This window comes from Malus sylvestris, chromosome 11 (genome assembly GCF_916048215.2).
Source record: "Malus sylvestris chromosome 11, drMalSylv7.2, whole genome shotgun sequence".
Classification (NCBI taxonomy): Eukaryota; Viridiplantae; Streptophyta; class Magnoliopsida; order Rosales; family Rosaceae; genus Malus; species Malus sylvestris.
In genome coordinates, this window is record NC_062270.1 from 1851223 (window position 1) to 1877819 (window position 26597).

The 26597-nt window shown below is 39.7% G+C and overlaps 1 protein-coding gene and 1 long non-coding RNA gene across 3 annotated transcripts in view; one reads left to right on the plus strand and one right to left on the minus strand.

Annotated features, from left to right (window-relative positions):
* The first annotated feature begins 696 nt into the window (after nt 1-696).
* On the plus strand, nt 697-18669 carry LOC126589251 (G-type lectin S-receptor-like serine/threonine-protein kinase LECRK3). Of its 2 annotated transcripts, XM_050254491.1 has the most exons (3): nt 697-2797; nt 18139-18243; nt 18322-18669. In XM_050254491.1, exons 1-3 carry the CDS (start codon nt 730-732, stop codon nt 18495-18497), a joined length of 2349 nt encoding a protein of 782 aa, XP_050110448.1. In that variant the 5' UTR covers nt 697-729; the 3' UTR covers nt 18498-18669. The 2 variants fall into 2 exon arrangements, with proteins under 2 accessions (XP_050110448.1, XP_050110447.1); XM_050254490.1 differs by having other exon boundaries at nt 18139-18669.
* The window catches only part of LOC126589266 (uncharacterized), a 77362-nt gene continuing 52479 nt past the window's right edge, over nt 1715-26597 (minus strand). The window contains exon 3 of the long non-coding RNA XR_007611783.1: nt 1715-1862. This is a non-coding gene — a long non-coding RNA (uncharacterized LOC126589266). The remainder of the gene's footprint in view (nt 1863-26597) is intronic.

The window sequence follows — 26597 nt, forward strand, 5'->3', positions numbered from 1 at the left end:
TGATTGAGTCATGCTCATATTTACTATAGTTTTTTGGTTTGAAACATTCATATATATATATACACACACACACACACACACACACACACACTATAGTATTTTTGGTTTGAAACATTCACACATACATACGTATACATATATATAATATTAATATAATATTGTATAGTCGAACGTAAAACTTCGAGTGTAGTGGTAAATGTTCTTAACTACTTAAGATACAAGTCATTTGCTAGTTTGAAACATTCATAAGCGCTTAAGTAAGTAGAATTGTAAAATGAGTGAGGGACGAGAATATGATGAAAAAAGATTTGAGAAAGACAAATCAGCGGGCCGTTGCTAATCACATCAATATTGCCCCAACTTGCATTCTCTTACCACCTATTAGCAAAGTAGTTACGGAGTAGGTATCAGTTTCATTAAATATAGAACTATTCAATTATATTATTCTCTCAAAAAGTGGAATTCTTGTATTTTGAACGAGGACTAAATGTGTATTATATGTGCAGGTTAGGAGAAATTGTTGTGTGTGAAGCTAGCGAGGGGAGGCCATGCGTGGTTGTTGGCTAATATATACTTAAAGAAATGTGGTACACGCATTTACTTCCAGGAAAAAACTTAAGACAATGACAGGCATGGAGATTAGTCAAGCCTAATTAAGATATATATTTAATTAAGCTAGGTTGAAGAAATATAGCTCATTAAGCTAGGTTGAAGAATTGGTGCTTTGCAATGGCAATGGCTTTTTCTGTACGGATGCTTTTGTTCTCCTCATTGTTTTTGCTACCAATTTATGTGTTTTCCCAAAATAATGGAAGAGTAGTAGTTGGGAGTTCTCTAACTGCAACTACAGGCAACTCCTCATCATGGCTTTCTCCATCCGGTGATTTCGCGTTTGGATTTTCGCCCCTCGGAAACAATGATCTTTTCTTGCTTTCGATATGGTATGCGAAAATCCCAGACGAAACCGTAGTTTGGTATGCATATGACGGTAACAACCCCATCGTTGCACCAAGGGGATCAGTTCTGAACTTGACTGCCAACAGTGGACTAGTTCTTAACAATCCTCAGGGTGGAGAGATATGGAAATCCGAAACAACTTTCGGGATTGTTGAGAACGGGGTCATGAATGACACCGGAAACTTTGTCCTTCAAGACCAAAACTCAGGGAGCTTGTGGGAGACCTTCAGCAATCCTACAGACACCGTTTTGCCTGGACAGACAATTGAGAAAAATGGGAAGCTTTCGTGTAGACAATCGGAGACAAACTACGCAAAAGGGCGGTTCCAGCTGCGCTTGCAAGATGATGGAAACCTCGTGCTCAACACCGTCAACTTGCCAACAGATTATGCCAACAACCCTTACTTCGCCACGAACACCACCGCAGGGACTGTAGAAGGTAGTCAAGGTAAACAATTGGTGTTCAACAGCTCAGGGGACATGTTTGTTCTGAGAGAAAATGGTGGAAGATTCACTCTTACAAGGACACAGGGAGTTTCGGTGAGGGACAACTACATAAGGGCAACTCTTGATTTTGATGGGATTTTCGCTTTATATTCTCACCCGAAAAATTTCACTGGAAATGCAAGCTGGAGTAATCCTCTGTGGTATAAGCCGGATGATATTTGCCTAACACTTCGTGAAGTCCTGGGCGTTGGTGTTTGCGGATATAACAGTGTCTGTAAGCTCAAACCAGATAATAGGCCAACCTGCGAATGCCCAAAAGGGTTTTCTTTTCTTGATCCGCAGGATATATACCGAGGCTGCAAACCCGATTTTATACAAGGCTGTGAAGAAGATGAGCTACGAAGTCCCAGAAAAGATTTGTATGATGTCGAAGTGCTGACAAATACTGATTGGCCAACCTCAGATTATGTGCAGCTAAACTCTTTTACCGCAGACGAGTGCAACGAGTCCTGCTATCAAGATTGTTTGTGCGCTGTTGCTGTTTTCAGGTCTGAAACCTGCTGGAAAAAGAAGTTACCTCTCTCAAACGGGAGAGTGGATGTCAGTCTTAATTCACAGACCTTCATAAAAGTCCGAAAGGATAATGCCACTCTGCAGTCTCTTCCAAAGCCAATTCCAGATGATAAAGAGAAGAGACGGAAATCTGTGATACGAGTGGAATCAGTATTATTAGGTACCTCTATCTTTGTTAATTTTGTCTTAAGTTCTGCTCTCTGTCTTGGGTTTTTCTTCATATTCCGGAAGAAACCTGTAAGACCTGGTACCGATATTGTTTTGGACTCGAATTTGCGCTCTTTTAGCTATGAAGAGCTACGAGAAGCTACAAATGGATTCAAGGAAGAATTAGGAAAGGGTGCTTTTGGAGTGGTTTTCAAAGGGGTGATGCAAATTGGTTCTGGTGTCGAAGTGGCGGTGAAGAAGCTAAACTGTGTTATGGCAGATGTCGAGAAGGAGTTTAAAACAGAAGTGAATGTAATTGGTCACACGCATCACAAGAATCTGGTTCGTCTATTTGGATATTGTGACGAGGGGCAGCAGAGATTACTAGTTTATGAGTTATTGAGCAATGGCACATTGGCAAGCTTTCTTTTTTCTGATATCAAACCAAGTTGGAGACAGCGAATTGAAATCGTTTATGGCGTTGCGAAGGGGCTTTTGTACTTGCATGAAGAGTGCAGCACGCAGATTATCCATTGTGACATAAAGCCGCAGAACATACTTCTCGATGAGTATTACACCGCTCGGATCTCTGATTTTGGATTGGCAAAACTTTTGATGATGAATCAGAGCCAGACTCATACCGCCATCCGAGGAACAAAAGGTTATGTTGCACCTGAGTGGTTCAGGAACTTGCCAATCACTACCAAAGTTGATGTATACAGCTTTGGTGTTGTGCTGCTGGAGATCATTTGTTGTAGGAGAAGCGTTGACATGGAAGGTAACTGTGAAGAGAAAGCAATTTTAACGTACTGGGTTTATGATTGCTACATTGAAGGAGTACTAGATGATGTTGTAGATCATGAAGTCGAGGCCTTGGGTGATCGAACGACACTGGAAAAGTTTGTGATGGTTGCGATTTGGTGTATTCAGGAAGATCCGTCTCTTAGGCCTACTATGAGGAAGGTTGTGCAGATGCTTGAAGGAGTTGCCGAAGTGCCTGTTCCACCATGTCCATCGCCATATACCAGATAAGGTTGAACCACCGTTGTATATATTGTCACAGTAGTAGCTAGCTTGTTTCCTTCTTATCAATCTTTTTTTAGTTTAACAATTTGTGGCTTTGTAATGTGATGATTTGTTACGAAAACATTTTCATTTGCTTAATCTATTGCTGCTGATGAAGTTTGTGGTTTATCTTGTACGGATTGGAATTATCGCTGGCCCCGCTACTCCCTACTGTTCTTTGTAGAGAGGGTGGCGGCGAATTATGATCCTTTTTATCGGCAAATACTAGTTCAGTATAGTTTTCAGCCACGCTACAAACTTCATTCACATTGGAAAGAGTAGCAGATTCTGAATTCAAAATGAACACCGCTGCAGTCTCATTACACGAAATTGCAGCTGGATATTACTCCTAATTCCTTCCATTCATCGTTCCCCTCAGACGGGTTTTCTTATATCTTCACTCTGATTTGGTTTTGTTGCTACCAGTTTGCTTCTACTCTACGCAAGCAGATAAACCTTGCTTCATTTAAATCCTCCTAAAAAGAACAGATGAATTGCCCTTATTTCAACACTGCTTCTATAAATTGCCCTTTGTACTAGTTTTATAGAGACAGCCCAGCGGCCCACTACTAATTACCATCAATACTGACCTTAACTTAACTACATGTGCAATTCAATAGGTGTGGTTTATACAAAATTAAGCAATTAGTAGTCGAACTTTTCTATATAAGAGGATTTAAACTTTATCAAGTTTCCGATGTGGCCATGTGGGACATGCTTCAACATACTTAATTGGTATAAACAGAAAATACACTTCTTTGTGTGTTTTGGACAAAAGGCTGGTTTCTCCATAATCTAGACATCTTGGAGTCCCAAGTACAAATCGTGCAGTGAGCTGCTTTGAAGTGGAATAGTATTTTTCCTGTTTGCGGGGTGACTTCCATTGTGAAAAGTCAGAACCGAGTTATAGTGTCGAAGAAGAAGATTTGAAGGCTCTCCCAATTTTCCCATAAAGTATGCGACCCCTGTCCTTGAAGAAGACATCTAAGATCTGCCAAAACGTACTTCTCTGAAATTTTCTAGATCAAGAAAAACCTCGAAAACATGCCTACAACCTGACTGATGCGCTATCTAGTCAAAGTAGGATTTCTACAGTACTCTTTTTATTTGGATTTCCTTTTATGTTTAAGGTTTTGTTTTGCATGGGATAGTTGTCTAAATCCTGAAACTGAAATTTAAATAAGACCGGCGAAAGGACATACAAGAGAGAAGTGGAAGACGGGAGAGTAATTGGGAGTTTTGGAAGTGCTGGTTGCTTATATCTAAGTAATAAAGGATATGTATGATAAAGTAAGGAAGTAGTAAGAACTCATGAATGACAAATCGAAAGCTTTCCCATAATCATAGAGTTACACCAGGGCTGAGCTTTAAGATCTTACCTTTTTGCATTAGTAATGGACGAGTTAACAAGATACATTCAAGATGATATATCTTGGTGTATGCTTTTAGTAGATGATATAGTCCTGAAAGATGAAATGCAAGAAGAAATTGCGATGGGATGTGTTGGAATCTAAAGGTCTCCACCTAAGTAGGTCAAAGAAAGAGTATATGGAGTGTAAGTTCATGGGAATGGGGATTCAAATGAGTAGGGGCGAGGATTGGAGATCAGAAAGTTCAAAGGCTAAGTGCTTAGGATGAGTGCTTTCATTATCTTGGATTTATCTTGCAAAAAAACAAAGAATTGGATAAAGATCTCAACCACAGAATACAAGTTGAACGGATGAAGTGGAAAAGTACATCGGGTGTGTCGTGCAATAGTCATATGCCGCCAAAGTTCAAGGAAATTTTTTATAGGACGGCAATAAGGTCAACAATGTTTTAGGGCACGAAATGTTGGGTGGTCAAAAAATAACATGTGCAAAAAATAATAACCGCAGAGATGAGAATGTTTCAATAGATATGTGACCACATGGGAAATGATAAGATTAAGAAGGAGAATATCTGAGGTAAAGTAGCAGTGGCTGCAATTAAAGATAGTATGAAAGAAAATCAGTTAAGGTGGTTAGGGCACGTAAACCAAAGACCTACTGACACACCCTGATCCCGATATTCTACGAACACTAGGATAGGCACGTGCTGGCTAACACCCGAGGGTGACGAAAGCCATTTATTGAATGCAAATGCTGAGGATAAGGAATAAATAAGACTTATAAATATAAATATAATGAATATGCATTTAAGGAACATGTTCAGAGCATATAACTAACTAGAATACTAAAAGAAATAATATAAAATTGAATGAATAAAAGAATGGGTCCTACACCGAGAAGACTCGAAGATGCCGATGTGGAAATGCGTTGACGCCAGGAATGTATGCCTCAATTCTAAGTCCTGAAAGGGGCACAAAACAAACATGAGTGAACCAAGTTGATATATATATATATATATATATATATATATATATATTAAAACAGTTATCAACATACTAACCCCCAAGTTATATGAAAACACATATAACATGATAAATAAAATAGGTTTTCTGAAACCTAGCATGCCGTGCAATGTCTCAAATCAAAACTCATATATATCATAATTAATGAATGTCCCTCCAAGCCCCATGCCAGCTCCCCGTCTTTGTGCCAATTGCCAGACGAAAATCACCCCTAGGCCCCGTGCCAGCTCCTCGTCCCTGTGCTAATAGCCAGAGGAAAACCATATTCAAGCCCTATGCCAACACCGTAACGGTCACCCGAGACGGAATCTATCCTTCACCCCGTAGCAGAATAGGGACCACTAGGTAAGTACAAAATCATTGAACATACATATATTTGAAAAGCAACTTCATAGCATAATGTCATCTATCATCTATACGATAAAGAGGTGCTCTAAACATGTTCTAAATAGTATATCGCTATCCATAAGATATTCTATAAAGAACACAGGTTATAGGAAAAATAGTAGTAATTCAATCTAGCCTCAGTAAGCATGTTATCCCAAAGCGTTTCATAGAACATAATTGTTAAATCATGCTTTTTCATGTATGCATTTCTACTATCAAAACATGCATTTTAGAAGGGTCCACTCACAGATACTTAGCCACTAAAGAACCACGCAAACTAGCGAACACGGAAACACCATAATAATTGCCTCTAAGCACATAAATGGTCTAATTAATAAAACTCTATTACAACAACTGAATTTGGGAAAACAAACATCGAAAATAGATTCAGGACGTCAAATTACCCTAAGAAGGGTCCTGGGTAAATTTCGTATAAGTCAATAGAAAGATTATTATCTGACATAATATTCCCTAATGGAATATTTCCTAACAGAATATTCCCCATAAATGGGCCGATTAGGGTTTAGGTTTTGAAAAATTAAAGGGTTTAGTGGTTAAGGCCCTAGGTTAAAAGGGTTTGGGCAAGGGTGGAGCCGAAACCGAAGGCATGAGCTGCTAGAATCTCACGTATGGTGTCGTCGTTGTCGTCATCCATGTCCTTGATCCTGAACCAGTCGTAATACACTCTGCATCTCAAGCTCCAGAGGCTATGCCGCTTCACTCTGAGGTTCCTTAATTGGGGACTGGAGAAGTCCAGTTTCCAATGCTACCATCGCCAGAAGTTGCAGCCTCAGCCACAAAGAAGGAATCTTGGCTGCAGTATCTCCAGAAACTTCTCGAATTCCAACACCAATGTTTCTCTCTCCGGCCAGTCTGGTGGCCCCAGCCTCCGCCACTTCGTCACTCAAGCTACTTTCATCGGTGCTGAAGCCTAGCCTTAGTGAGTCCACAGTTCACGCCCACACACAGTGTCTTTCAATGTTTTTGTTAATTTTTTAGGAATTTATGCAATGATTCGAATTGGGTTGTCTTGGAAAGAGGATGGTGGTGGTGATGATGATGAAGGTGGCGGTGGGATCTTACATGTGCTATGGTCTGCTTCATTAGAGGAGCATTTTTGGGGAGTTCAGAAACGGTAAAGTTACAAATTAAAAATCAAATTATTAATTTTTATTATTTTATAATAAAAATTAATAATATTTTAATAAAATTGACTAGGCTATTTAATTTTAGGGGTGGAGATGCATTTGGTCTATTACTGTTCATTGGGGTCTATCATTGCTCACTGAATGGATAAATGCGTTGGGTGCTAGCGCATTTGTGTTAGGGGTGGAACTGCTCTGAGAGAGAAGAGAGAGAGAGAGATCAGGGGACACAAATCAGGGGGTGGGTCCCTTGGGCTCACCAATCAAGGCCCTAAAAATAATTTTTAAATAAAAATCCAAAACTATCTTTAAAATCGGGGGTGGGGTGTAACACCTACACATGCTTCGGTTAGACGATGCGAGTATGAGACAGAGACTCGAGTAAAAAGGGATAGAAGAAGATCTATGAAGACTTGAAAATAGACTTTAAGAAAATATATGGAATACCTGGTGCAAAACAGAGACTGTTCTAGGATTCATACAACCCACCCTATTTAATGGGATAAGGGTTGGTTGTTGTTGTTGTGTGGAAGAGTGCGGCAAAGTCATTCAATTTTTGTTATTTTTCTCTTCTGCTTTTGCTTATGACAATTATAATGACTATGAGTAACTAAGCTCTTTTTGCTAGGGCATGATGCAACCCTAGTATTACAATCTATTGATCATCTCTGCGATGTTGGATTCTTACTAATAGTGAGCAATTCTAGGTTAATTAAGAGTTAAATTCTAGGTTGAAATTTTGTATGAAAGCACTAAATTAGATATAGAGTATGTTTTTGGAAACATCTTTGTACAAAATTCTCAACGCAAGAAGATTAATGACTGGTGAACTAGGTGAATCTGATAATTCTTCGGAATATTGAAAAGAAATTCTTCAGATTATCGAAAATTAAGCGATTTTTTTTCCTAAAACCCTTCAAAGCATCAATTAGCTCCTCAAAGAACAGCCTACCCACTATTAGTATTATTTTTAGCCTTCCTTTTTAGGATATTCTCAAAATGCAACAGCCAAAGAGAAAGCCATGTCGTTGGGCAATAAAATAGAAGCATGGAAAGTTGGAAACAAAGGTCACATATGATATCTTATTCAACGGATAAACTTTGTCAAGAAAACGCATTTTATTGATATTTAAGTAAGCCGTTTCCCAACGTATCATTTCTGTTCTAATAACTTGTGCAGATTGTTTTATTGGTATAGGAAACTGTATCTGTTATGTACTTTGCTTAGTCTTGAGGAGGAAGTATATTGATGCTGGCTTGCTTTGTACTTCATCCCGTTCACATATTAAAATACCATCTAACCGTTTTCATTCCATGGAAATGATTTTGCCGATGCAATACGCATAATATCATACTAGTTAGTGTCATTGCTAGTAATAATGATGCATAAAGGCGGTCCGCCTCTTCTCCTACTAGAGTTTTGCTCTTGGTTTATTATGTATCATCTACTTGAAACTTATTTAAGAAGTAAATACTTTAGCTTTTTGTAATCTCAACGGCCGCGAGATATGAAATTGCAAGAAAATTAGCTAAGTTTTATTGTTATTAGTAGGTTCTGTTTTGTCAAATGCTGTTTCTTATGGGATTCTTATATTTATTAACATGGAAAAGCAGATGAACATGCACTGAGAAGCAAGAAAGTACACCCGGAGGAAGTCACCGGCAGAAGGATTCGCAGGAGAATAGACAACAAGGATGTCAATATGGGAAGATCTAACTGCGCACGTAATGAGATAACTCAGGTCGGACATGCACGTGTACGCGCCTCAGGTGTGGCAAGGGCTAGGGGCATGCACGGCATTGTGCACAACCTAATGCCTTCTCGTCCCAAATTTGAAGAGGAGCTCATTAAAACGTTGATGGTGAAGCAAAGAAGGCACAAAGGAAAAGGTTCAGGCTTCTAAGCGAATTCTATGGTGCTTAGAAAAGCTTGAGGCAGTGAGGTACCTCATTTGGACTAGAGCAATGGTTTCTGAGTTGCATGTTTTTGTTGATTATTGACTCAAACATGTAGTCAAAGTCTAAATCTTTGGGCTACTTTGTGGTAATGGGAGGCAAACAAGATTTGTGCCTAACTCCTTTTGACTTGATGGTAGGCCTTTGGCCATTGATGTCTTTGAGAAGCTTTTCTTTGGCTATAAAAGGAGAGCAAGGTGCAACCCATAAGCATGGAGAAGTAGAGAAGAACAAGGAAGAGAGAAAAATAGCAAGAAGCCATTTGGCATAGAGAAGAATTTTCTCAAATTGTCTTGCTTTGTATTTTTGGTTTTCTCTTCCTATTGTAAGTGTGAGAGCTTGGGGTTATTTGGGTCTTTGGGAAATTGAGTGATAAACACTATTGTATGTTCTCATTGATTATAGTGGAATACTCCGTCGTCTCCAAACTGGATGTAGGCATTGCTGAACCAGTATAAATCTTGGTGTTCTTGTTGGTGTTGTTTTTATTCTGTTCTGTCTTACTATTCACTTACAGTCGAATGCCGCTTCCGCACAACAAGTGGTATCAGAGCCCAGTTCCGTGAATAGTGTTGGCGCTACAGTTCCGTGAACAGTGAACTGCTACAGTATCTGTGAATAGTGCCGAGTAGATGGCTGGAGATAAAGATGAATCTGTAAAGAAGGGGTCAGCATCGTCTTCATCTAATAGACATTCAACCATTACTACAAGGTTAGAGGTTGATAAATTCAATGGCTCTAATAATTTTGGTATGTGGCAATGTGAAGTTATGGATGTGTTGTATCAACAAGAGTTGGATATGGTTCTGGAAGATAAACCAGAAGATATTGATGACAAGCAGTGGACGCGAATTAATCTTCATGCTTGTGCTGCTATTCGATCATTCCTTGATAAGGAGTTGAAATACCCGTATATGAAGGAAACTTCTGCTAAGGAGTTATGGACGAAATTGGAGGAGAAGTATATGACCAAGAGCGCAGAAAATCGTCTCTTCTTGAAGAAGCGACTCTTCCGATTTCAGTATCATCCAGGTATCTCTATGCACGAACACCTCAATGATTATAATAAAATACTTGCTGATTTAGCAAACCTTGATGTGAAAATTCCTGACGAGGACAAGACATTATGTTTGTTAAATTCATTGCCTGATGATTATGATCATTTGACAACTACTCTATTGTATGGAAAATCCGAGGTGAAACTTGATGAGGTGTCTGCGGCATTGGTGAATCATGAGTGTCGTAAGAAGGAACTGAAGACTCACAATTCACAAACCGAGGCATTTGTTGCAAGGGGTCGAACAGAGGAAAGAAAATCTGGGAAGCGGGGAAAATCTCGTTCAAAGTCACGAGGGAAGTTTCCTGCTAAAGATGAATGTGCTTTTTGTCGCCAAAAGGGTCATTGGAAGAAAGACTGCCCCAAATTGAAGAACAAAGAGAAGGAGAAAGCGGGTACTGAAGCAAATATTGCAAAATCTGGAGATGATGATTTCGAGTTTGCTTTGGCTAGTTCATATGCTGATGGTCACTCAAATGAGTGGATTTTGGATTCAGGTTGCACCTATCATATGTGTCCCATTCGGGAATGGTTTTCTAATTTCGAGGAGCTGGATGGTGGAGTTGTTTTGATGGGTAATAATAATGCCTGCAAAACACAAGGGATAGGCAAAATCTGTTTGAAGATGCATGATGGAACAGTCAGAGAATTAAGTGATGTTCGGTATGTACCCGATATGAAGAAAAATCTCATCTCACTGGGTGCATTGGAATCCAAGGGTCTCAAGATCACCATGGAGGGTGGAGTTCTTAAAGCTGTGTACGGGGCACTGGTGGTGATGAAAGGTACAAGACGAAATAACTTGTATTTCTTGCAGGGGAGTACAGTTATTGGTGGAGCAGCTGTCACCGAAGCTGCTGACGCAGATAGCACAGACACCACGAGGTTATGGCATATGCGTCTTGGGCATGCTGGTGAAAAAGCGTTGCAAGGATTGGTGAAGCAAGACTTATTGAAATGTGCAAAGGCATGCAAATTGGAATTCTGTGAGCATTGTGTGTTGGGTAAGCAAACTAGAGTAAAATTTGGCACTGCTATTCACCACACTAAAGGCATTCTTGATTATGTTCACACTGATGTTTGGGGACCTTCCAAGAATGCATCTTGGGGAGGTAGCCATTATTTTGTCTCCTTTGTTGATGACTTCTCTAGAAGAATATGGGTGTACACCATGAAGCGTAAAGATGAAGTCTTGAAGATATTCCTGAAGTGGAAAAAGATGATTGAAACGCAAAGCGGTCGAAATTTCAAGACTCTCAGATCAGACAATGGGGGTGAATATAAGTCTGATCCTTTCTTGAAAGTTTGTCAAGATGAGGGTATTGTGAGGCACTTCACGGTTAGGGAGACACCGCAACAGAATGGGGTGACGGAGCGCATGAACCGTACTTTGCTTGAGAAAGTTCGGTGTATGTTGTCTAATGCTGGATTAGGCAAGGCATTTTGGGCTGAGGCAATTACTTATGCAAGCCATCTTATTAACAGATTACCAGCTGCTGCGAACGAGGGCAAAACGCCCATGGAGGTATGGTCTGGTAAACCTTGTACTGATTACAAGTTTTTACACATATTTGGTTGTTCTGCTTACTATTATGTCAGAGAAAGCAAGTTGGATCCAAGAGCAAAGAAAGCTCTATTTATGGGCTTTAGCACTGGCGTGAAGGGATACCGACTATGGTGTCCAGATGAGAAGAAATTTGTTGTAAGCAGAGATGTGACTTTTGATGAGGCTGCTATGGTTAATCAGAACAAGCATGAAGGTGAAACTAAAACGACCGAGACCATGAGTAGCTCAAAGCAGGTGGAGTTACTAAAGACTCCAGTTGTTCCAGTAAGGTCTGATGTTTCAAACACTAGTCCTACAGTTAATTCTGATGATGAGGACGAGGATGATGAAGAGGAGGCACCTACCCAAGAGCCTCCACAGCAACAAGACTATATTGCAACCAGAAGATCGAGAAGGGAAATTCGAAAGCCTGCTCGATTTACTGATATTGTGGCATATGCACTTCCCGTTATTGAAGATGATATTCCATCCGCCTACAAAGAAGCTGTCATGAGTTCAGAGTGCGAGTTGTGGAAGAAATCTATGGATGAGGAGATGAAATCTCTTCATAAAAATGAGACTTGGAAGCTGGTTCAGTTACCAAATGGGAAGAAAGCAATTGGTTGTAAATGGGTGTATGCCAAAAAGATGGAATCTTTGGGAAAAGACAATGTAAGATTCAAAGCCAGATTGGTAGCTAAAGGCTACGCTCAGAAGGAAGGCATTGACCACAATGGGGTATTTTCTCCTGTAGTAAAACATTCTTCTATTCGTATTTTGTTGGCTTTGGTTGTGCAGTTTAACCTTGAGTTGGCCCAACTTGATGTCAAAACTGCATTCTTACATGATGATTTGGAGGAGGAGATTTATATGTCTCAACCAGAAGGTTTTAAGGTTGCTGGAAAGGAAAATTGGGTTTGCAAATTGGAAAAATCATTGTATGGCTTGAAGCAGTCTCCAAGACAATGGTACAAGCGATTTGATAGATTTATGATCGGGCAGAAGTACATAAGAAGTCACTATGACCATTGTGTATACTTTCGCAAACTACAAGATGGAACCTTCATTTATCTGCTTTTATATGTTGATGATATGCTTATAGCATGTAAGAGCAAAGTGGAGATTACAAGGTTGAAGACTCAACTAAGTAATGAATTTGAGATGAAGGACTTGGGATAAGCTCGGAAGATACTAGGTATGGAAATTGAAAGAGATAGAGCGAAGGGCAAGATTAGTCTGTGTCAGAAGCAGTATTTGAAGAAGGTACTACAACGTTTCAGGATGAATGAAAATTCAAAACCGGTTAGTACACCTCTTGCCTCTCATTTCAAACTTAGCGCTTCTATGTCTCCTAAAACTGTTGAAGAGAGTCAGTACATGGCTCAAATTCCTTATGCAAATGTTGTTGGTAGTTTGATGTATGCTATGGTGTGTACTAGGCCTGATATTTCACAAGCTGTTAGTATTGTCAGTAGATATATGCATAATCCAGGAAAAGGGCATTGGCAAGCTGTGAAATGGATTCTACGGTATATTCTGGGTACTGTGGATGTTGGTTTATTGTTCCAGCAGGATAAAGTTACTGGTCAATGTGTTGTTGGATATGTGGATTCTGATTACGCAGGTGATTTAGACAAGCGTAGGTCCACTACTGGTTTTGTATTCACTATTGCTGGAGGTCCAGTAAGTTGGAGGTCGATTCTGCAATCTACAGTTGCTTTGTCGACTACTGAGGCAGAATACATGGCTGTGACAGAAGCTATAAAGGAAGCCATCTGGCTTCAAGGGTTGCTTGATGACTTAGGAGTTCAACAAGACCATGTGGATGTTCATTGCGACAGTCAGAGTGCTATTCATTTAGCAAAGAATCAAGTTCATCATGCACGTACGAAACACATTGACGTGAGGTTCCATTTTGTTCGTGAGGTTATTGACGAGGGAGATATTCTTCTTCAGAAGATTGGGACCGCTGACAATCCTGCGGATATGTTAACAAAACCAGTTTCATTGCACAAGTTTAAGCACTGCTTAGACTTGATTGGCATTTGTAAAATTTGTTGATTGCCCCATGGGGGATTGGGAGACGACTATTAGGAGTTCTACTTAGAGGGTTTGAGTCAAGGTGGAGATTGTTGATTATTGACTCAAACATGTAGTCAAAGTCTAAATCTTTGGGTTACTTTGTGGTAATGGGAGGCAAACAAGATTTGTGCCTAATTTGTGCCTAACTCCTTTTGACTTGATGGTAGGCCTTTGACCATTGATGTCTTTGAGAAGCTTTTCTTTGGCTATAAAAGGAGAGCAAGGTGCAACCCATAAGCATGGAGAAGTAGAGAAGAACAAGGAAGAGAGAAAAATAGCAAGAAGCCATTTGGCATAGAGAAGAATTTTCTCAAATTGTCTTGCTTTGTATTTTTGGTTTTCTCTTCCTATTGTAAGTGTGAGAGCTTGGGGTTATTTGGGTCTTTGGGAAATTGAGTGATAAACACTATTGTATGTTCTCATTGATTATAGTGGAATACTCCGTCGTCTCCAAACTGGATGTAGGCATTGCCGAACCAGTATAAATCTTGGTGTTCTTGTTGGTGTTGTTTTTATTCTGTTCTGTCTTACTATTCACTTACAGTCGAATGCCGCTTCCGCACAACAGTTTTTCCGTTTCCTAGTGTCGTCGTTTTTGTCCAAGTTTTTTAAGGAAGTTTGGGTTGTTGGACTAAAACAATGCTTTTCGTGGTTGCACGTTTCGGTTTTGCAGTGTTAAAATTTGGTTAAAATTTGGACATGAATTTGATACTATGATTCTATGAACGTGCGTTCAATCCCGAGTGACCTCCACATGACTTGGAGCTTAGCATCGATCGAATTCGGATCGAGCTGAGGTGGGCTTTACACACACCAGGGTCCAGATTCATCATCTAATGAGCCCATGAGTCCATTTGGTTGCGGTAGGCAATATCCAAGCGCCTGACCAGGGATCCAATTTGGTACGAAATGGCTGACCCGACCTGGTGAGATGAACCACACCTCAACGAGCTTCAAATGGTCGAACCATACCTCAAACCCGAAATCAGATCTTTCCGAATCTCGCAATCCGGAGTCGATGGATCACTGTTCAAGAGAGGTGAGAGAGAGATTCGGACCCTTTGTGTGAGGTGGGCAAAAAAAATAAGCTAATAAGGACTATATGATTTAAAATGAGAATCTGGATCTTTGCAACCGTCGATGCTGGACTGCGAGATTCAACTCGCCCATCCTTTTGGGCACAGGGACCGGAGAACCAATCCCAGAGGATCTCGATTCCTCAAACCTGTGATTATCCCAGCTTGGCCTCGGGTGTTTTACCCCAACGGCGTATATGTTACATTAAAGACTTTAGTTCATACATAGTTTTTCGTGAATACATAAATGGAGAGAAGATATTTTTGCATTTTTCAGAAGTCTCTATCACCCTAAGACCTAGTCCTCTTTGTTTAATCATGGAGGTCTGTTTTCCTATCTTTTCCACAGTTGTGTCCATACTCCTAGAGAAATATTTTATTGTGACGGAAATATGACACGTGTTTTTATGTAAGTAGTGGAAAATTTTATTTTTTAAGTTATTAACATTTTTACATATATATTTCATCATTTATATAATAACAAATAATATACCAGCTCGTGTACCGATCAAACTAAAAAATCTCTCATACTCCTGCCCCGCTGTATCCGTCCTCAATCTCCATTAACTTTTCACATTTTCTTTGTCAGCCCCATTGTTGAATTTTGACTGGTGGACTTGAATGGCCGGCACATGCTTGAGTCATGGTCGTATTTAATAAAAGTCTTTTTGGTTCGGAACATTCATATATATTATTATATATTATATAATTGAACCTAAAATCTCAAAGTCATAAGTACTTTACCGGTTTGGAACATTCATAAGTGCTCATAAAATAGACGAGGGACGAGAAAAAGATGAAAAGATATTTGAGAGAGACAAGTCAGCGGATCATTACTAATAATCACATCAATATTGGCTCAACTTGCAACATTACAAAGAGTTGAGAGAGACAATGAGTTCTATCACAGAAACTCTTAGTGTCATTATGTATAGAACTATTCATTATATTATTTTCTCAAAGTGAAATTCTTGTATTTTGAACAACGATTAAACTAATTTGACCAAGATATGTGTAGGTTCGGAGAAACTAATGTATAGGCTCGGAGGAATTATTATGTGTGACCGTAGCGGGGTCTGAGGTCATGTCGTGGCTGATGGTTAACAATGACTTGAAAAAATGGGGTAGTCAAGCCTAAACTATGGTGCACGCACATTTATATGAAGAAATAACAAGGAACCAATGCTTTATCAAGAAATATGGCTAATCAATTAAGCTAAGTTGAAAAATTGCTTCTTTTGCAATGGCAGTGGCTCTTTCTGTAGAGATGCTTCTGTTCTCCTCATTGTTTTTGCTACTAATTTCTGTGATTTCCCAAAACAATGGAAGAGTAGCAGTTGGGAGTTCTCTAACTGCAACTACAGGCAACACCTCATCATGGCTTTCTCCATCCGGTGATTTCGCGTTTGGATTTTCGCCCCTTGGAAACAATGATCTTTTCATGCTTTCGATATGGTATGCGAAAATCCCAGACAAAACTGTAGTTTGGCATGCATGTAAGGATAACAACCTCGTAGTTGCACCTGGGGGATCAATTTTGAACTTGACTGCCAACAGTGGACTAGTTCTTAACAATCCTCAGGGTGGAGAGATATGGATATTCGGAACAGCCTCCGTGATTGTTGCGAACGGGGTCATGAATGACACCGGAAACTTTGTCCTTCAAGACGAAAACTCGAGGAGCTTGTGGGAGACCTACAGCAATCCTACAGACACCGTTTTGCCTGGACAGACAATTGAGAGAAATGGGAAGCTTTCGTCTAGACAATCGGAGACTAACTACACAAAAGGGCGGTTCCAGCTGCGCTTGCAAGATGATGGAAACCTTGTGCTCAACACCGTCAACTTGCCAACAGATTTTGCCAACAAACCCTACTTCGACACGGAAACGACCGCAGGGATAGTGCCAGGTAGTGAAGGCAAACAATTGGTGTTCAGCAACTCAGGGGAAATATTTGTTCTGAGAGAAAATGGTGGAAGATTCAATCTTACGGGGACAGAGGGTGTGTCGGTGAGGGACAACTACATAAGGGCGACTCTTGATTTTGATGGGATTTTCGCTTTATATTCTCACCCGAAAAACTTCACTGGAAATGCAAGCTGGAGAAGTCCTCTGTGGTATACGCCGGTTAATATTTGCCTAACACGGGGCGCTGGTGTTTGCGGTAACAACAGTATCTGTAAGCTCAATCCAGATAATAGGCCAACCTGCGAATGCCCAAAAGGGTTTTCTTTTCTTGATCCGAAGGATATATACCGAGGCTGCAAACCCGATTTTAAACAAGGCTGTGAAGAAGATGAGCTGCAAGGTCCCAGAAAAGATTTGTATGATGTCGAAGTGCTGACAAATACTGATTGGCCAAACTCAGATTATGTGCAGCTAAACTCTTCTACCGCGGACAAGTGCAACGAGTCCTGCTATCAAGATTGTTTGTGCGCTGTAGCTGTTTTCCGGTCTGAAACCTGCTGGAAAAATAAGTTACCTCTCTCGAACGGGAGAGTGGATGTCAGTCTTAACTCACAGGTCTTCATAAAAGTCCGAAAGGATAATGCCACTCTGCAGTCTCCTCCAAAGCCAATTCCAGATGATAAAGAGAAGAGCCGGAAATCTGTGATACGCGTGGAATCAGTATTATTAGGTACCTCTATCTTTGTTAATGTTGTCTTAAGTTCTGCTGTCTGTCTCGGTTTTTTCTTCATTTTCCGGAAGAAACCTGAAAAACCTAGTACCGATATTGTTTTGGACTCGAATTTGCGCTCTTTTAGCTATGAAGAGCTACAAGAAGCTACAAATGGGTTCAATGAAGAATTAGGAAAGGGTGCTTTTGGAGTGGTTTTCAAAGGGGTGATGCAAATTAGTTCTGGTGTTGAAGTGGCGGTGAAGAAGCTAAACTGCTTTACGGGCGATACGGTGGATGCCGAGAAGGAGTTTAAAACAGAATTGAATGTAATTTGTCAGACGCATCACAAGAATCTGGTTCGTCTTTTTGGATATTGTGACGAGGGGCAACAGAGATTACTAGTTTATGAGTTCTTGAGCAATGGCACATTGGCAAGCTTTCTTTTTTCTGATATCAAACCGAGTTGGAGACAGCGAATTGAAATCGCTTATGGCGTTGCCAAGGGGCTTTTGTACTTGCATGAAGAGTGCCGCACGCAGATTATCCATTGTGACATAAAGCCGCAGAACATACTTCTCGATGATTATTACACCCCTCTGATCTCTGATTTTGGATTGGCAAAACTTTTGCTGATGAATCAGAGCCAGACTCTTACCGCCATCCGAGGAACAAGAGGTTACGTTGCACCTGAGTGGTTCAGGAACTTGGCAATCACCACCAAAGTTGATGTATACAGCTTTGGTGTTGTGCTGCTGGAGATCATTTGTTGTAGCAGAAGCGTTGACAATGAAGGTAACTTTGTAGAGAAAGCAATTTTAACGTACTGGGTTTATGACTGCTATATTGAAGGAGCGCTAGATGCTGTTGTAGATCATGAAGTCGAGGCCTTGGGTGATCGAATGACACTGGAAAAGTTTGTGATGGTTGCGATTTGGTGTACTCAGGAAGATTCGTCTGTTAGGCCTACTATGATGAAGGTTGTGCAAATGCTTGAAGGAGTTGCCGAAGTGCCTGTTCCACCATGTCCATCCCCATATACCAGATAAGGTTGAACAGCCGTCGTATTTATTGTCACAGTAGTGGCTAGCTTGTTTCCTTCCTGCTTATCCACCATTTTTTAGTTTAACAATTTGTGGTTTTGTAATGTGATGATTTGTTACGATAACTTTTTCATTTTCGTTTGCTTAATCTATTGCTGCTGATGAAGTTTGTGGTTTATCTTGTACGGATTGGAATTATCGCCGCCCTCGCTACTCCCTAGGGTGGCGGCGAATTATGGTCTTTTTATCGGCAAATACTTGTTCAGTATAGTTTTCAGCCACGTTACAAACTTCATTCACATTGGAAAGAGTAGCACACTCTGAATTCAAAATGAACACCGCCGCAGTCTCATCACACGAAATTGCAGCTGGATATTACGTTAGTCTAAAGTAGGAGGGGAAATTGCACTATTCATATGAACAGTGTTTTGTAAAACCTCGACAAAACACAATTCCCCTTCTGCAAAAGCTCGAGAGTTTTCTCTCTCTGAGAATTAAAAAATGTGAGCTCGCTGATCTCTCTGAGAAACCATGGCCTCCATTTTTGTCAAAAACCAAACTCAGGCCTTGAGTTCACAAAAGCTGGAGAGCTTTCTCTCTCGCTTTGCTCTCTATGTAAGCCCGAGAGAAATTCCATGGAAACATCACGCCTGCAAAACGAAGTTGCAGGCTCACACACAAGCAAACTCCATCTGAAAGCCGAAGAATCCAAAGGTAAATCCCTTCCAACTCTTCGATTATGAACATCCATCGTCTTCCACCTCATCTTCTTCTTCTGCTGCTGCTTCGACCAGTAGGGATACTTCAGGCGGTGCTGCTGCTGCTTCCGGCGAAACATCACCACAGAACCATCACCATTCAATTCAAAACCAATAAGTAATGATAAGTACATTATTGTCTTTCCCAATACACAACAAATTGGAACAAAAACTATATATATATATATATATATAACACTTCCATATGCTTATTTCTCTTTCTTAGATGAAATTATCCATAAGTCAAATAAACCATAGTGGATAATTTCACTTCATTATATATAACACTTCCATATGCTTATTGTTGGTATTCACAAGAGTTTACTAACTCAATACCAAAATATGTGGGTGATAAGTTTACAAACTCTATCACACCTCTCACTTTGCACTCTCAATAAAATTGGACAAAGAAATAGAAAAAGGAGGGAAGCTACAAGCTTTGGCAAACAATGCACTTTGATATATTTAAAAAAGTTTGCAAACACACTTCTGAAATGGAATGACAAATCAGAGACATTTTCTAAAGCCTTACGAGAGGCTTATTTATACAAGTAGAAAATGAAGGACCACTCAAGTGCTTTTAATAAAATAAACACAACAGCACACACAAACATATCATATGAACTTTGGACAGTCTAACACACATATGCAGCTATCTTTCCAGCTTGCAATCAACACACTTTCGGCTAGCACATCGCATGGCAGCACACTGCTATCTTGTAATTAGCTTTAGGCTAACAGATGGAGGGAACAATGTTGTTTGTAGTTGCTGGAAACAACCTGGAAAGAATAGTTAGCATCACATGGACAGACAGCTAGACATCACATTGCTTTTTTATTTGAATTTCCAACACTTATTTCACTTCATTATTTTTTGCATTCCAGTTGGTCTTTGTTTCGTTCTCAGACAATTATTGGCATAGATAAAGTAAAATTTCGTTCTTGGCTCTCTTTTTCTTTACTGTAGCACCTGTTTATCTGTTAATGTAAATTTGGGTTATGTTGGATTTTTCAATTTGATTCTCCAATATATTTTTTTGGTGACAAACTGTTCTAATCAGTAATTCCCCACTCTGAGAACTTGAGACCTTGGACTAATATGCATTTATGAGATTTTCTGGTATACTCACAGACCCCTGAGATTTTCGTGTCTCCAGAGTTCTCCAGCCAACCACAGACCCCTGGTTGATGTACTTTCGTTGCATGCAGATCTTCTGGTATACTCACTAAGCATAAATTTAATGGTTTACAGAAACTTTTAATAGTTCCATCCTAAATATCTTCCTTTATTCTTGATGCCATGCTTACTTGCTCGACCCTTTCTTGCATCAGTTGTGTAACCTAAAATTAAAATGAAATGAAATAGTTTCCCTACATGCTTAATGTTGTGAATGCCGCTGATGTTAGAAATTTAGTGATTGTTGCTCTCTTTAATATATCTGTACTCATGTGTTTTACAGATGCGCAGTTCAAAAGAACTGGTTACTGCTTGAGAGGTGTATAATTTCATTAAAAAAAAAAACTGTTTTGGTTGCTGGTGGTGGTTTATCTGTATTCTTGCTTTGGAGTTGGATGCATTTTGTGTAATGGATTGTGATTTGTTTGAAAATATCTTTGGTGATGATTTTGAGTATAATGTGTTTTCCTAATACTATTTTTCACCCTCTTTGTAGTCCAATCTTGCAGAAGACATCTCCATTAACTGGTAACAGATGAAATTGTTTGCTGTCGAGGTTCCCGTGCAGAAGAGCCAAAATGCTACAAGTGGCGGGTAGATAACAACTCAAGACACATGGTATGAGGGTGCAGGTAAACTGTACATATGCATCTGGAAAAAGTAAAAAGTTAAGGCGGGTTGGTTGTAGCTTATCCTTCTCGCCACAACAGAAAATATTTTTGAACTGCATTAAACTGTTAATAAATTAAGCGTAAGCTATATTTTACTTATCAAAAATGGGTAAACTGTTTTAAATAGGAAAATTACATCCTTATATCAGGTAAACTGTCACTTTTACAAAGTTTTCTGGTAAATTAGATATATAGTTGAATTCGAAGAGTTGTATTGACCTTTACTTTTGTTAAATTATATAGTTTAATTACGTCCCTTTTGTCCAATCCCTATATATATCTGCTCAACTCTTGGGTCAGTTATTTGCCAGTAGGAGTGTTTAATTGCTTGATCAATGATGTCGATTCAATTTGAAGAAGAAATAGGACTTTTGTTCAATAGGGATTTGAAATAGGGATTGAGACTTTCACATATGAGTAAGATGTCTCAATTGTTCATTGATTCTTAGGTGCTACATCTTTTTAGTTGCTTTGCGTGGAAACTATTCATACTTGTTGCAACTAATACATTCAAGTCCCGCAGCAACGCGCGGGAATATTTTCTCGTTACTTTAGTCTAAAGTAGAAGGGGGTACGGCACTGTGCAATTTTGGGGAAGATTTCATTTTATTTACGAAATCGCCACTGAGTCTCCCTGCCCCCTGATTTAATGTTATTTGCAAAATTGCCACTGGGCTTCAGGAAGGGTTTTGGGTCTTTGGGCTGGATGTGGTCTTTCACTCGGGGAGAGAGACGGAAGGGGGACGGAAGGTTTGACGTGTTGGAGGGAGACGTTCGCCAGGATTTAGGGGAGAGGATTTCGGCAGGGTGGGCGTCCTGTGGCTGATGCATCGGTCAGAGGGTTGTTGGAGGGATGAGAGTTTCTCTCTCTCCTCTCTCTCTGTGCATTAGACATGCTTTCAATTTTTCTGCAGAATCGCCGGCGGAGTTCTTTGCGGAGAACAAGAACATTGCTGGGTTCGATAATGTATGCTTTTTCTTTTACATTATTGTTTTACCATTCTTTTTTGGACGAAAGTTGGAATCTTTTGGTTTTTAATTTAAAGACTAGGAATTTGAATGGTGTAGTGGAGGTTGAAGTTGTTTCCCACAATTTTGTTATGAATTCTCAATGTTTGATGAATTCGGGAAATCAATTGTGTTATCTTTTATGCAGTTATGATCGTATGAGTTGGAATTTGGATTTTCACACACACATGTAAACTGAATAAAGAAAATAGACTTTCGTAATTCGAAGTTAGCTCTAAACAATAGAAGCATGGAAGTTTATGTGGACCTTAGATTGTATTGAAAAATAATTGATTGATTCAAGAAAGCAAAGAGCTTGGAACCTTAACTGTCTCATTGTAATCCTTCACCAAGTTCTGGTAATTTATGTTCTATTTATTCTGTCATCTGAAACTGAATTGCATTTGGGTGTTTGTGTTTGATGCTATTTTTTGGATGTAGGTAACTAGATTCTTATTCTCTGGGAATTGTATTCGTTTTTTGGATGTGGGTGTCCTGTGGCTGATGCATCGGTCAGAGGGTTGTTGGAGGGATGGGAGGCCATGCCGCTCTGGGATCGAGATAGAGAGACAGAAGAAGAGGGAGACAGAGCGACAGTGAGAGAGCGGGAGAGGGAGGAGTGGGGATCCTCGATTTCATGAGTGGGAGAGGGGGTACAGTCAGAGAAAAGCATGGGGGCTGTCGGGATTTGAGGGGTAGGCTGATTTCCAGGGATTTCTCAAACCCTCCTTGCCTCTTCCGTCTCGCAGACCCCGTGAGAACGACGGTCTCGCGCCTCCATCCTATCCTCCTCTCGCCTCCGTCGTCTTACTCCTCCTTTCTCTGTCTCTAGAATCGATCGATCTATTCGAATAGGATCGACAGTTTTTTTTGGGGCGAAGATTTGATTGGGAATTTGAAATGGAAGCTCGAGGGAGCAACAAGAGCCAGACGGAGCCTAAGAAACGCCAATCGAAGACGCCCAGAAAGCCCAGAGATAGTGTTCTCGAACATAGTTTCTCTCTCTCCTCTCTCTCTCTCTCTGTGCCTTCGTTTTCTGTACGCATGTTTTAGTTTGAATATTCATTATATTTGATGTTATCTTTCTTTTTGGATACACAGACTGCAGAATAGAATCCCATTCCCATCTGCTTTTTGAAGGATGTGATTTACTTTTCTTTTTTTTGAATGGATTTGTTCTTCTTTAACTGTTTGGAAAGATAGGGACATTGGTCCAACCATATAAGACATTTGGGGTCTAAAAATGGCGTTTTGGTAAGAAAGATATTGATGGCTACAGAGAGAGGGAGAGCACCATGGAAATGTAATAAAACCACCATGCCGTTAGAAATCTCTTCGATTCTCTTTCTCAGAAACTATCGAAGCATAACGACCTCTTGCTGAAAAACCGTGAATTTGGTCCCAATTCGAAGGAAATTTTAAGCCCAGAAAAGCCTTGGTTTCCTGGTGAGTTCTCCGGCCGATTTGAAGTAGGTAATTTTGTGATTTGCAGTTTATTTTGAGAAATGATTGACGGGTTTGCAGTTCATTTTTCCATTTCATTTTGCAGTTTATTTTGGGGGTTTACACTCAAATTGAGAAAGCACGTATGAACGCAAAGGCTCGAGGATGTACGACAACTTGGATATGATAGGGTACAAGTTGTGACATTTCTACAAATTTAGTTTTTTTTTTTTAGATATATATATATATATATATATTTTTTTTTTCATTTTAGGGGGTTTTTTAACTGTTTAGTTTTTGGGTTTTATCTAATTTTTGTGGTCTGCTTTATAGATTGTTCTCTTTGGAATTCTAGCCTTGAGCTTCTTCTTGCCTGGTGCCTTCTCATTGAGTATTGGAGCATTAAAACACAGGTGTGTGTTTTGTCGACGTAAGAGGAGAATGACATAAGAACATCTGTTTTTGTATTTTTTTTGTGCTTTTTCTAACCCATCAATTTCTTTTGAGTCAACCAAATAGTCCCAGCTTGCAACATATGTTGTAAAGTATTATTGTCTGAAAAATTTAAGTATGTATGTATATTTTATGTGTGTGCGCGTGCACACCTCCGCATGGTGTTAATCTCTGTGGGTCATCTATATATATGTAGACATATATGTGTGTGTGTGGAATACAACTTATCGGATTTAGGTTATATTGTGCATAGTTCTATTGTCTATTGTTATCTGTGCTATACCATTTCTATGCAGGCTCTGAAAGTTATTCATGAGCTTTATAAGCACTTTCCATAATTTAAGCAGTCTGTTGTGGGTTCTTTTCATTAGGTCATTAGCTACTGATTAATGGAGAAACGAGGACCATGCCACTGATTTTGGGTTCTGTCTCTAATTTTTTGATTTTGGGGTTTTGCAGGGGGTTCTGATGTACTGATTTTCTGGGATTTTTTTTTTGTCCTTGCAGGATTTTTGGTTTTTGAAATGGGTACGTGTTGTTTCTCGCATGTTCCGTTCTTCGTTGCTTTGTGATTCTCATTTTTCAGTGTTGGGTGATGAAATTTGTAAAAATAGTTGTAGTTTTTTTTTTTTTTTTTTAGAGAAAGTTGGCATTTTTAGTTATATTTTCTGTTTAGAGAAAGTTGGCATCTTTTCCCGATTGGTTACAAGGGTTATGTTCTCTTCAATTGGTTCACCTAATTTTGATTGGTTATAAGTTTTGTCTTCTGTGCTGTAATGAGAGATTTCTGTTGGCCTTTCGGATTTCGGCATGAGAAAGTTCACTTATTTGTCTAATTAGATTGCTTATGCGTTCGATTCTTTATTTAATTGTTCTGTTTGCATTCGAGTGTGATGGTCTAAAATTTTATGTTTGGAATTATCCACTTAACACCAATTTGTTACATTCAGGTCTCCACTCCACATTTCATAAGTTCAAATTCCATAGAAGTTGATTCTGCATATTGCTTCTTAGTTACACTCAGATGATAATGTATTTACAGTCCTTGACATGTTTTTGAAGTTTGCATTTTTAATGCATATTTCATTAACTAAGCTTTATCAGTGGGATATCATCACAAAATTTGTTACGGAAAATGCTAGTGCATTCAAGTCCTGCAGCAACGCACGGGCATTTTTTCTAGTTACTCCTAATTCCTTCTGTTCATCGTTTCCCTCATACGGTTTTTCTTATATCTTCACTCTGATTTGGTTTTGTTGCTACCAGTTTGCTTCTACTCTATGCAAGCAGATAAACCTTTCTTCATATGTATCCTTCAAAAAAGAACAGATGAACTGCCCTTATCTCAACACTGCTTCTATAAATTGCCCTTTGTACCAGTTTTTAGAAGACGGCCCATCGGCCCACTACTAATTACCATCAATACTAACCTTAACTTAAGCACGTGTGCAGTTCAATAGGTATGGTTTTATACAAAATTAAGGCCTCAAGGCAATTAGTAGTCGAACTATCTATATAAGAGGATTTAAACTTCAAAAAGTTTCCGATGTGGCCATGTGGGACATGCTTCAACACACTTAATTGGTATAAACGGAAAATACACTTCTTTGTGTGTTTTGGACAAAATGCTGGTTTCTCCATAATCTAGACATCTTGGAGTCCAAGTACGAATCGTGCCGTCAGCTGCTTTGAAGTGGAAAAGCAGATGAACATGCACTGAGGATGAAGTCAAGTTTTGTTGTTATTATTAGGTTCTGTTTTGTCAAATGCTGTTTCTTACGGGATTCCTATATTTATTAACATGGAAAAGCAGATGAACATGCACTGAGGAGCAAGAAAATGGACCCGGATGAAGTCACCAGCAGAAGGATTCGCAGGAGAATAGACAGCAGGGATGTCAATATGGGAAGATCTAACTGCGCGCGTAATGAGATAACTCAGGTCGGACATGCACGCGTACGCGCCTAGGGTGTGGCAAGGGCTAGGGGCATTTACGTCATTGTGCACAACCTAATGCCTGCTCGTCCCAAATTTGAAGAGGAGCTCATTAAGAACGTTTCTGGTGAAGCAAAGAAGGCGCAAAGAAAAGGTTCAGGCTATGGTGTTTAGAAAAGCTTGAGGCATTGAGGAACCTCATTTGGACTAGAGCAATGGTTTTCTGAGTTGCATGTTTTTCCGTTTCCTAGTGTTGTTGTTTTTGTCTTAGTTTTTTAAGGAAGTTTGGGTTGTTGGATTGAAACAATGCTTTTCGGAGTTGCATGCTTTTCGGTTTCGTAGTGTTAAAATTTGGACTCGAATTTGATACTATGATTCTATGAACGTGTGTTCAATCTCGACTGACCTCCACATGACTTGGAGCTTACTCTACCTTTATATCATCTCCACCTTCTCTGTAGTATCGATTGAACATGGATCGAGCTGAGGTGGGCTTTACACCCACCAGGGTCCAGATTCATCATCTAATGAGCCCATGAGTCCATTTGGTCGCTGTAGGCAATATACAAGCGCCTCGTCTGTCAGGTCCATCTTAGGCGAATGAAATGGCTGGCCTGACCTGGGATCCAACCTGGTTCGAAATGGCTGACCCGATCTGATG

Excerpts from the sequence above, each read along its gene's own strand:
- LOC126589251 (XM_050254490.1), top strand. The coding sequence starts at position 730 with ATGGCAATGGCTTTTTCTGTACGGATGCTTTTGTTCTCCTCATTGTTT. Across the intron at positions 2,798-18,138 it reads AACAAAAGGTTATGTTGCAC|CTGAGTGGTTCAGGAACTTG; the intron begins CTGAGTGGTTCA and ends GTTACGTTGCAC.